Source organism: Cervus elaphus, chromosome 1 (assembly GCF_910594005.1).
Source record: "Cervus elaphus chromosome 1, mCerEla1.1, whole genome shotgun sequence".
Taxonomy (NCBI): domain Eukaryota; kingdom Metazoa; phylum Chordata; class Mammalia; order Artiodactyla; family Cervidae; genus Cervus; species Cervus elaphus.
The window spans coordinates 47,321,431-47,333,605 of record NC_057815.1 but is presented as its reverse complement, the minus strand read 5'-3'; the positions used below and the strand labels follow the sequence as shown (position 1 = coordinate 47,333,605).

Genomic DNA, 12,175 nt, shown 5'->3' with positions numbered 1-12,175 from the left:
TCACATCTCCTGCATTGGCAGGCACATTCCTTACTACTAGTGCCACCTGGGAAGCCCACTGAGCCACCAGGGAAGCCCCATTTCCTATACCACCAACTGACTAACAGCTTAGAGCTGAAGGCGTTTTGTTATCTTCAGCTTGAGCAATGTAAGTTTAAACTCACGTCTGCCTGCACCCACATACATCTGTCTTTATGTGCACACCAGCCCTCATGCAATACATGGTATCATGAGTTCATCAGAAAGGCCACCAGCAGTGAAGGAATAGAGATGGGGCTTTAAAACTTACAAAAATATCTCCTTTATAAAGAAACAAAAAGTATAAATATAAAGAAATAAGAGAAATCTGGATGAAGTGTATCAAAAATATTTGTACTATTTTTGCAGCTTTCATATATCTGAAAATATATCAAAATATTAAATTTTAAGACAGAAATGACAAAAAGTCACTTTCTCTATAAGTCACCTTCCTACCTTCCTCAGCCTTTAAGAGAACTGACATTTTTTCAACACATTCATTTGTGAATTATATTTATGAGTGTTTTTTCCTATTAGACAAGAAATATAAAATGGAGAACAAAAATACTTTTAAAATATTTTAATTTTAATATAAAATAATATTAGGATATTAATATTGGAATAGAAGAGTTTTAATATTTTGGGACCTGGGGCAAGATAATTAACCTCTCTAGGTTATAGTTTCCTCAGCTTTAAATATTTTATTTATGTATTTATTTATTTGGCTGTGCTGGGTCTTGGTTGCAGCATGTTGTATCTTTAGTTGCAGCATGTGAACTCCTAGCTGCGGCAAGTGGGATCTAGTTCCCTAACCAGGGATTGAACCTGGGTCCCCTGCATTGGGAGCGCGGAGTCTTTAGCCACTGGACCACCAGGAAAGTCCTTCCCCCTCTTTAAAATGGAAAAAAAAATTGCCTATCCTTTAGTATTATCATAAGAATTAATAAAAAGATAATATGCTTCCTTGTCCATAGTTGGTGCCAAGATATACTAATTCCAGATGTTTAAAAAATGTCAATAGCCAAGTTCTACTCACTTTGTGTGCTCAATGGCTAAAAAAGCATCTGGCACAGAGTAGATGCATAATAAATTGTTATTGAAGAAGATCGGGGGTAAGGGATGGGTGAGGAAAGGGGGCGGGGTGGGGAATGCTAGAATTTTACTGGCGCAACTCTCACAGCTGACCCCAAAGCCCCAAGAGCAGCTCGCCTTCGCCTTCCCTTCTGAACGACCTGGTGGGAGCGCCACAACCTCTCCAGGCCTGTCCTCTCCTCACCTATGAAATGGGGTTGGCTCATGGCAATCGGAAAAGACAAGCTAATTAGGGAGGACTTGCCTGGAGAATCCCAGGGACAGCGGAGCCTGGTGGGCTGCCGTCTATGGGGTCGCACAGAGTCGGACACGACTGAAGCGACTTAGCAGCAGCAGCAGCAGCAGTACATCTCCTGGCTTCTAAAGGCGCGGGGAGAGAGAACTGGTTGAAAGTGTGATGGAGCAGCCTGCCAGGCCCAGGGGTGAATCTCTCCTGCGCACAGGGCAGACGCTGCCGCCCGCCGGAGGCTGGCCCCAGCTCCACTCAGCGGGCACGGTGAGGTCGTGCCTCCTACGGCTGAAGGAGCTGCTACCTCTCCAAGGACATCCAGAGGACGGGGTGCAGGTCCAGGCTTTCTCAGAGCCCCAGTGCTGTTGAGACCTCAGCGTGGCAGTCGCTGCGGTCTCCTCCCGCCGCCGGGGGTCCTGGTGGGCACAACCCCAGGCACCTGGGAGCGCGCGGCGGCGCCCCCAGGGTTTCCTTGACGGGTCCTTCGTACAGAGGAGGTAATCCGCGTCCTCTGCCTTCTTTTCTGAAACAGGGTGATACCTGTTTTGCCCAGGGCCACGTGCAGGGTGGTCTGCACCAGGGCGTCCCAACGGACCCCTTTGCATCGAGTTCTGAACCCCCGTCCGCTTAGCTCGGCCCGATCCTAGGGTGGGCTGCCGGGATCATCGCCGAGAGTGAAAGAGAGAAGGCCAAAGGCCAAGGGAAAGACAGGGAAGTCAGGAGCGCGCAACCAGACCCGCGCTTGACAGCCCCGACAGTCATTTTCAGGCTGAGCCGTCCGGAAAGGTGGGTCTGGAGTTTCACCCCGACTCAACGTGGCAGGGATGGCTGAGGAGAGGAGAAAGAGTGAGGAAGGAAGGGAAGAGGAGCGAGGAGGTGGGAGAGGCAAGGAGAATGCAAACGCGAGAGAAATGCAAAGAGATGGAAGCCGAGACAGCGCAGACTTGTGCGGAAGCCAGAGTGTGTGTGAGCGAGAAAAGGATGCGCGAGAGAAGTAGAGAGATAAGGACGAAGTGAGGACGCAGACCGAGGAGACTGACAAGGCCTCATCCTCGCTCGTGGCCCAAGTGTCCCCGGTTCTCTCCTACAGGGTCGATCCCACACCGGCCCCCCCCGCGGCTGCCTGCCCTCTCCTCCCCGCGGCCTCCAACAGAGCGCCCCGCCCCGGGCCGACCCCCGCCGACCCCCGCGGCTGCCCAGCCGGCGCCCCGCGCGCCCCGAGCGCTGGGAGGGAGGGAGCAGCGAGCGAGCGAGCGAGGGAGGGGCTGCCGGTGGGAGGCAACCATGTGGTTCCAGCTCACTCTTTTTTTTTTTTTCCCCTTCTCTCTTTCTTCACTCCTTTTTCTTTCCAAACAGGGAAAAGTGTTCCACGAAGCGGTAGCGTTTTTCCGTCTCGTCTTTTCCTCGCTGACCCGGGTCCCCGCTCCCGTCCGGGTGCAAGCTGGTGGGGCGAGCACTGGAAGCCCCTCTGCGCGGGGCGCGGGGACCCCGGAGCCGGGCGCGGGGCGTGGGGCCGTTCCCGCGCCGGCACATGGCTGCAGCCACCCCGCGCGCACCCCGAGCCGCCGCGCCCAGCTCGCCAGAGGTCCGTCAGCTGCGCTCTGCTGCACCCCCCCGCCACCGGAGCCAGGCAGCGGCTGAGCGGGGAGGAGCCCGCGCCCGGGCGTCGGGATGACCCTCCTCGTCCTGCTGGGGCTAGGTGAGTGCCTGGGGAGGACGGGAGGGCGAGTGGCCCCGGGGAACACACTGTCCCGCACCCGGGCGGCGACGCGGGCTCCGAACGTTCCTCCCCGCGGCCCCTGAGTGAGCCGGACGCCTCTGTGCCTGCCTCCCGGGCCACTCTGAGCACATCTGGCTGCGGAGGGCCGCCTGGTCGGCCATCGAACATCTGGGCCTGGAGCAGGCTTTGGGGTGGGGGGTTTCCCGGTGGAGATGGGCGGCGAACCGCTCGGTGTGGAGGGTCCTTTGAGGGGGCGGTATTTAGTTTCAGGGGTATCTGGGGAAACTGGAGAATTAGGGGAGGGAAGGTTTATTCAGGAATGTTTTGTGCCAGGTTCCTGAGGGTGGGGGGAGCTTTTTCGTTTCAAGCAGGCGCCTGGAGGGCGCAGATTAGAAACAGATGTGTTGGAGGGTAAACGAAAAGGAGTAGGGGAGGAGGGGGGAGGATAGCCGGAGAGGGGAAGGGCCGAGCACCAGGAGGACCAGGAGGGTGCGGAGCGCCTGGGAGGAAGAGAGGGGAAGGGAAAGGACTGGGAGCAGGAGAAAAAAGGAGGATGGTGAGGCAGAACAGGACTGAGGGAGGCCGAGCAAGACCTGAAGAAAGATGGAGCACAGGAGAGTAGAGAGGGAAGCAGAGACGTGCTGCCTGCCTGCCCCTTCCAGGGGTCACCCAGGCGGGACTCCTGAGGCCTGGGAGGCCCCAAGGCAAAGACTCACCCCAGGCAGGAAGCAGGCAGGTCTACAGGACAGTGCCCGGGGTGTATGGGCAAGAGCTGACAGTGGGATGCACCAGGGCAGGGAAGGTGGCTGGGGAGCTGAAGAAAAGTCAGCACAGGCACCAGGGAAGCGTGGGCTACACCTGACCCAGGACCAAAAGTGAGCCAGAGTTCAGAAAGCCAGACAGCCAGCGGGCGTGGAGCATGAGCGCTGGCCTGCACACCAGGCCAGGGGAGAACAGCCCCCCGGTTTTGAACTGACCAGCTGGTTGACCTTGGACCACGTACCCACTACCCAGGCCTCCGGTTCCCTTAGCTCCAAAACAAGCAAACCAGACAGTTCCTAAGTCCCTTCTGTCTCTGACAGCCTTAAACACCAGGAGTTTGCTTAGGGCCTGATGGATAGAAAACCCAAACCAAAGCGAAGAGGCACTAACAAGTCCCTCTGAAATAGACGTCTAGGGCTGTCTCTTTTTGAAACCTTACAAACTGGCTAGGCCAGCCTCAGGCCAACAATAACCCATCACCCAGGTTAAGAGAATAAAAGAGGTGGATTAACCTGAACTATTGCTCAAGTAGGGCATGTAAGGAGCCGTGATTTTTCTCATCTCTTTTAAATACCAGCCAAGTATTGCAATATCACTCTTGGGCACAGCTGGCATATCTGGATGGCACCTTTGTCACCTTTAACGGCCTCTACCCCTAAGCCACCAATCACCAGAAGTTAGTAGGCTCAAACGTCAGAGCAGTCTTACTCGAAACAGTTGAAATTCACTGAGTGCTCATTATGCTGAACATGTTACATGGGCCATCTTGTTAGCTTATTTATTCTTCACACCAGCCTTACTGGCCACCCACTATTATCCCCATTTTACAGATGAAGAAAACAAGATGTAAAGAGGTCAAATATAATAACTCACTCAAAGCCGTAAGCTCCTGATTAGCAGAGACGGGATTTGAATGTAGGTTGTTTGCTCACTAACCTGCCATGAATACAGCCTTCCAGCTCCACAGAAGGACTCTTAAAGATGTTTTCTTCAGTGAGATCCTGTTCAGTCCTTTTCATGGAGCAGGAAATGTCAGCGTGACCCTGCCTGTGGGAGGAGCCTGGGGAAGGGAAATAGAACAAGGGTGTTTGAGTCCCCGCTCTACTCCAGCCCCCTTTGGGCACAGTTTCTGGTGGAAAGTGACTTTGGCCCACATGGTCAGTTGAAATCAGCCAGCTTTGATGATGGTCCATCTCTTGGTTCATGAAAAGGAGAAAACAGACTAAGACATGGATCAGAAGATAACATTGATTCCCTGGCCCTTTTTTATTGAGTGCCTACTGTGTGTAATCATTCCTCTGGTGAGAATATCATCTGTTGGGTTGGCGCTCTTTCTTATAGAAGCTGTCTCTTGTGATGTCTTTTTTTGGGAGGATGGGGGTTTGGTCTTTATATACCAAAGGCCATGTAGAAGAGAGCGAGTGGGCTGCTGACTTAGAATTGTGCATAACTGGATGCTCATCTACTGGTCGCCTGAGAGCAGGATGATCACCTATATTAAGCTTTTGCCATATCTATGCCTTTGTCAGAAGTGCACAGACTCATGACATCCCAGATCTCAAATTAAATAAACTGTTCAAGTATGAATTCACAGAGGGACAACCTAGAGGGGTGGTGTGGGGGGGTGGGGTGGAGGAGAGAGGCTCAAGAGGAAGGGGACATATATATACTTATGGCTGATTCATGTTGGCAGAAACCAACACAACACTGTAAAGCTGAGGTTTTGAGCCCTGGGATGCCTGGGCGGGCACTCAAGCAAAGCCAGGAGGAAAGCCGTCAGAGTTGCCTGAATCCTAAAATCATCTCTGGTCCCTGAAAGGGACAGTTCCGGGGTGGCTTCTGGCCACTGCTAGTGTGATTTCTGGCCTCTTTTTTCTGGAGAAAGTACAGTATTGAAGGGGAGTCCGAAGAGCTAAGCGTTCATAATCTGAACAAGCATGGACCTAATGACTCCTTCCTTTCTAGACCCACCAGTGAGTGAAATCAAATGTTCCACCTTTCTGATGTGATTGAACAAGAAGTTCATTCTTGATCTGATCTCTGATCTCCATGGAGGAGAAAGAAGGGGGACTTTGTGGGCTCTCCCAGCTCCTCCTCTGCCCGCCACCCTTCCCTCTCCCCTGTTGCTCAGGTCTCATTATCCCATCTGAACTTCTTCCTAGACTTCTGTAATAGCAGCCACGTGGCCTCCTGCTTGAGCTCTCTCTTCTTCATCCTGCACACTGCTACCCCAGTAATCTCATGAAACAGCTGTTATAAGGCAAAGAATTTGGATTATGAATCTGGCAAGCTTTCTGGGTTCTTGTTCTGACTCCCTTGACTGTAGAATGGGGGTGGAGGGATTTTAAATTCAAATTTTCTCTGATTCCTTGATTTTGCTCTGCTCCTCCGTAAACCTGGAGTAGTCTCCATTGCCTATTATAGCACTGAGGTTCATTCTCATGTTAAAGATATTACACAGTGTCATTCACAACTCATCACCCCCCCCCCCCCCACAGACACACACACAACTCTTCAATAAATCTGGAGTGCTTCCTGTATTCACATTATGCCCCATGCTTCTTTCTGGTTCTCTGCTTTTGTTTATGATAATTCCTCCATCAAAAATGCCCTCTTACGCTCCACCCTTAGATTGTTGACTTCAGATCAAAATCCTGTTCACCCTTTAAGTCTCACCTCAGATACCACTTCCTCCACACACCCATCCATGATTTTGCCAACAGAATATACTTTCATTCCTTCCTTGAATCTCAACAGCCTTTCTGTTGTGCTGGTTTGTATTATAGTGATCTGAATGCTTAGAGTGTAAGCTCCATGCCTCATTCATCTGAGTATCACTTTCAGTACCTTGCATAAACTGAAAGAGTGGAAACTATCTGTTAGAATAGTTGGATTTTTGAAACATTTGGAACACTTAAGGTCAAGAGAAGTGAAAGCTTTGGAATATGATTACTCTTTGACTGTGGAACAACCCAACTGTGAGGAGCCTAGTTTTAACTGTTTGCTTTTGTGTTTCCTTGTCCATGAATGCAAATACAACCTGTACTGTTTTAATTATGTATAAAAATTTTACATAGAACATTACATGGACAGGGACCAGACAATACATCTGTTATACAAACTGGTTGTATCGACAGTACCAGATTTTTTTAATAGACTTAAAAAACTTTTTTTCTTCTATTACTCATTAATTAATTAATTAATTTTTGGCCACACTGGGTCTTTGTTGCTGTTAGTAGCCTTCCTCTAGTTGTGGTGCTCGGACTTCTCGTTTCAGTGGCTTCTCTTGTTGTGGAACACGGGCTATAGCGCGCTCGGGCTCAGTAGTTGTGGCTCACGGGCTTAATTGCCCCGCAGCATGTAGAATCATCAGAGCAGGGATCAAACTCATGTCCCTCGGGATTGGCAGGTGGATTCTTAACCACTGGACCACCACCAAAATCCTGTTAGCACCAGATTAACAGCAGACTTCATTGAAACTTTTGCCAGGATGGGGAAGGGGCTTTGTTTCTGAGAAAATGAGTTTGAGGAGTGCTTGAACAGCCTACTGGCCCATGGCTTGATGATCAGTCTCAGTAGGCTTCCATGTCCTTCCCTCATCTTCCCACATTAATAGTGATGGTCATTATAAAGATATGTTCCCAGTAGGCTCATATCTGGTCTCATTCAATTTTTGTCTTGTGCTCAACTGGGCAAAGTGTGCATGAGTATATTTCATAAATATTACTAATGATGATGAATTAGACAGACATTTTTAAAAGGTAGAGTCAGAGATTATCAGACATGGGGAAAAGATAAGATACTATCTAAATCAGTGCAGTTGTTCTTAAAATTTTGAATCCCAGGCCCCTCTGAGAATCCAATGAAAACCCTGAATCCACTTCTTAGAAAAAGACATTTACACATCAAATTTTCCTGTAACTTCTAGGGGTTCAGCAACCTCCTAATACCATTCCTTGGAACCCAACTAAATCCTTGATCTAAACCCACCCCTTCTTTTGTGATGAAGAAAGAATCAAAGTTCAGAGAGATATGGCTAAACTTAAACAAGTAGCTTAATAGAAGGGCCCCCTAACTCCATAATCTATCCTAGCACACATTCTCGAGGTAGAAAATCTCTCTCTCTCCACTTTAGCTCATTAGTTGAGCTCCAAGATCACAGTTGCTCTTCAGATGCTCCATTTAAATGAGCTAAGCACTGAATAATTGCCATTTGGTTTTTATGTTGAGAAATTGCCTGAAAAATAGGGCAGATGTCACAGCATTTCAATTTAACCATCTTAACTGAAAGTCTTGGAAACTTCTGCAGTGCCTTGTCTGGTGTACTGGGGGGAAGGGATTATACCCGAAGTCCTAAAGATGTAGGTGTGCCTTCAAGGAATCGAGCAGGAAATCAATAGCTCTAGCTGCAACTTCATGGTTTCACTGGTTTATTCTGGGCAAGTCATTACCATTCTGAGCCTTAGTTTCTTTCTCTGTGAAATGAGGTTACTAGACTCAGGCTATCTCTTAAGTTTCCTTATACTCTAACATTCTCTGGTTTGTTTTATAATTCTGAGAATTTGTCAGCTGGTCCAGACATGGCTGTGGTCAGAACACATGGGTGTTACCATGCTTGTTTGATTTCTTTTTTTTCAGGCATTGCCCACTCATGGGAATCGGTAGCATATGATTATGAATCCAGAAGGGCTGGCTGCCTGATGTGAAGAGAGCAGTAACTACACCCTGGGTCTGCCCTGGGGTGCTGATAGCCAGGCAGCATCATTCAAGGTCAGGGTAGATGGCCACAGACCTCTGCCCTGGAAGTTTAGTACCTGAAATACTCATCAAAGGGCCTCGTCCTGAGCAGAGTTACCTATAAAACAACCCCAAGCGTGGACACCCAGGGTAGACTTCTGAGTAGCAGGTCTGTTTATGGAACTGTTTACAGGGATTAAGCATTTCCTTCAGTTTTTAAAATTGAGGCATAATTTACATATGATAAAGTGCACCCACTAAGGATATAGCTTAATGGTCTCCCTGCGTGGACTTGAACTTGTGGTTGGGTTTTGAAATGTGAATTGTATATTTTTAGCTCCCTCATAGTACCTGAGAGAGGACTATGTGGGTGGGATTGTTATGACCGCAGAATTTATTGCTAACATTTGTACAAAGTTCCACAGTTTACATACCTTATCTCATTCTCAAATCACTTGAGGGTAAATGTCATCATTATGCCACTTCACAAATAAATAAACTAAGGTCTAGAGAAATAAAGTGAGTTTCTCAAGATTACCATCTTAGTAAACAACTGAGCCAGGACACCAAGCAAGCATTTTAGATTCCAAAAACGATTTGCTTTCCAATTTTCAGGAGGCACATAGTTATTCTGAAATCAAGTCTTCTGTGTTACCAGGAAGAGGGGGTCAGGTTGAACCAAGGCTTTGTTTAAAGAATTCTAAACCATACATCCCACAGTGGAAATTTCAGTTAGAACATTATCACCCCCTACCCCATACTCCATTCAGAGGGTTAAGAAATGTTTGTTTGGGTTAATGTTTATTGTTTAGGATCCGGAATTACTGCATATGACATACAAAGGTTACGTCTGCCGATGAATGAAGCTGCATACGCTAGTGAACCAGAAGACTCTCCTAGTCCTCAAGGTCATTGCTGTGCTTTTGAGTCGGATGAGTGAGCTCAAGCTCCTTGTTGGTACTGAGCCTGGGTGATGATGGTGTACGTTTGGCTATGACTTGCCCTATATATTGCCTTTTCTAGTTAAATTCCTCTTTTCAGCAGTTTTGACTTCTTTGTTTCCTGTCCCCGAAGAAGAATGCAGACTGTACCAAAAAGAAAAGAAAAAAAAAAAATTCTGGTTATCTGAGCTTCTTAACTGTCTAGATTCTGGGAAAATAAAAGTTTGTTTCCTTTGGCACTGAATAGACCAGAATGGGGAAGAAGGCTGAAATCAAACAGTCTTGATTTTGCTAGTGACAGCGGTGTGGAGCCCCAGCCAGAGTCCGCTGGTGATAAGACTGAGGTCTGCTTTGTCTTTGCGGAAGGCAGGGGAGAAGCCACCGCCTTTGTGACCACGCTGAGAAGGGAACATGGGCAGCCGTCTTCAGACGCCAGTGTGGAATATGGGAGCTTTTTCTGAAGCCAGGCAGCAAGGGGATCCGAAGAGTTCAGGCCATCACAACAGGGAGATGAAAGAGGAGCAGGCGGAAGAGGAAGGCATAGAAAAAGCAAGAGAAGAGAATGCCAAAGCTAAAAGCTAGCCTTCCTGGCTTTATGGAGCTGCTTCTCTGAGCTCTTTCTACCGCACAGGGGAAAGGTGGCCACAACTTTTGGGAGCTTCCAGGAGCTCTCATGTGTGTTCCATAACATTTTTGACTTCATTCACACACCCTCACTCACAAAATAATTAGAGAAGGGGTGGGGGGGTGCTCCTTCTACAGTTCAGGCTCTGTGCTAGACTCCCAGGGCCAGTGATATGAAATGCAGTTCCCACCATCTAAGAAGTCAGCCCAGTGGGGCGACACAGTCATAAACAAGACTGTCATTGAGTGCTGTCATAAACAAGTGCTGTCACTGAGGAAAGTGCCAGGGTTTCTAGGTGTCCCAGGGAGAAAGCAACTCCATCCTGTGCTGTCTTATGGGATGGGCTGTACGTTCCTATGTGGCTCTTCAGGCTGGTGGCTGATGTTCGCTGGTGGCTGATGTTCTCCGGTCGTCAGCAGCACTTGCACATTAGTGGGGCTGGTGCTAAATAAACAGCTGGTGGGTTGATGGATCACCCCCATCGCCATAAGAAGGGATGGATTCAGCAGTGTGTGTCCTTGGCATTCAGCCCAGTGCTTCCTGGAGGGATCGGACCTCCCAAAGTCCTCGCCTATTGAAAGTTATGGGTCATTCTCCATCACAGCCTGCCAGTTCCATGGCTGCCTCTGGTTCCCTGTCCCTCATGGGACATTAAAAAGAAAAGAAAAAGAGAGAGAAATACATCAGTGAATTTTGATCTCTTAGTTAAGAATGATAGTCTGTTCACCTGAGGTTTAATAGCATTTGTCCACATGGAAAGCAAATAGGATCAAGCCAAGAAGGAATTTTTTTGTTCCATAAGAAATCCATTTGTATTGAACAGTCTAAGCCCCTGACATATCCTTACTTTTCTTGTTGGGGTGTTGGAGGGTGAGGGGGTGTAAAATCCTGGAGAGGGAGATTGCTTTGCGACTTCATTGTTTAAATTTAGGCTTGCGTTTGTGGGGGTCATTCCGACTCGGAGCAATAAGCCTTCCAACCCAGCTTCTGTCACTTCTCATTACTTCCAGTGACAGTTCCAATTATTTCCAATCACTCTTCAAGGGAAGAGTCGGGGCAGGCACAGGAACGGCCATGTGGACCGGCGGGGTAGCCGCTTCTGTGAGCACCCGGCCCCGGGGTCCTGGCTGGGCCTCTTTATAACCATGTGACCTTGGGCATTGCCCCTTCCTGACCTTAGTTTTCTCACCAGTGATCACATCTAATAACGCATAGGTTTGTTGTGAGAATTAAATGAGTCAGTGCATACAAAGAATTTATCATCCTGCTCAGTACATAATAAGCTAATAAATGACTGTCCCTGCTGGGAGAGGCTCAGCCCAGGGGGACTGGAGGATTTGCTTGAAATCAGCCAACACCAGGCCAGCAGGGCCGGCCTTCAGGGCTCCGACCACCGCTGCCCCTCCATCCGGCAGATGAGTCCCCAGATGTCCTTTGGGGAATGTCACCCTGCCCCATGACCCCAGGAGGTGCATAGACTCCGTCTGCACTGCAGTTTCTGTAACTGCTCTGGGAGAGTAATTTTTTGTGTTACTCAGTCCTGGGCAAGAAACACCCACTCTGCTTACTGTCCACTGAAGCCAGATCACAGGGGCTGGCTCTGCCCTGCCCAACACAAGCTCCCCGAGGCCCATGCCCACTTGAGCTGTCCAGCCTGGGCAAACACAGGCTGGTTCATTTCTGCTTTCACTCTCAGGCAGTGTTTTATTGAGCACCTGCTATGTAGCAGGCATCATGCTAGGGACTTTCGTACAAGAAATTTCTGGTAACCTCAGAGCAACACGAGAGGCCGGTATTATCATCATCCCTCTTTTGGGTCAGAAGAGTGAGAGTGAAGGGGTCAAGTATTCTGACTTAGGCTGCAAAGCTGTACAGACTGGATCTGAGTTTGCCTCCTGCTTCGGCACTGACCTGGGGAAGATGGGAGGGAGAGACAGATGGATGACACACCTGTGGGGACACACAGATGGGAGACCACTCAGGGACCGAGTGGCCACCACCTGGTCTTTGAGAATCTGGCCTGAGAAGCAGCTGCAAGGCCCCGCACCCTC

General features: G+C 48.9%; 1 protein-coding gene and 1 long non-coding RNA gene across 5 annotated transcripts in view; one reads left to right on the top strand and one right to left on the bottom strand.

The window, feature by feature from the left end:
• Positions 1 to 4,869, bottom strand: part of LOC122693731 — an 87,466-nt gene extending 82,597 nt beyond the window's left edge. The window contains exon 1 of one of the 4 annotated variants that reach the window (XR_006341003.1): positions 4,758 to 4,869. This is a non-coding gene — a long non-coding RNA (uncharacterized LOC122693731). Of the gene's footprint in view, positions 1 to 4,694 lie in introns of all 4 variants that reach the window. The other 3 variants (XR_006341001.1, XR_006341004.1, XR_006340999.1) reach the window with 3 other exon arrangements.
• Positions 2,696 to 12,175, top strand: part of LOC122693727 (CXADR like membrane protein) — a 98,682-nt gene continuing 89,202 nt past the window's right edge. Inside the window, exon 1 of the mRNA XM_043901479.1 lies at positions 2,696 to 3,038. Coding sequence (XP_043757414.1) covers positions 3,011 to 3,038 — 28 coding nt within the window. The 5' untranslated portion in view covers positions 2,696 to 3,010. The remainder of the gene's footprint in view (positions 3,039 to 12,175) is intronic.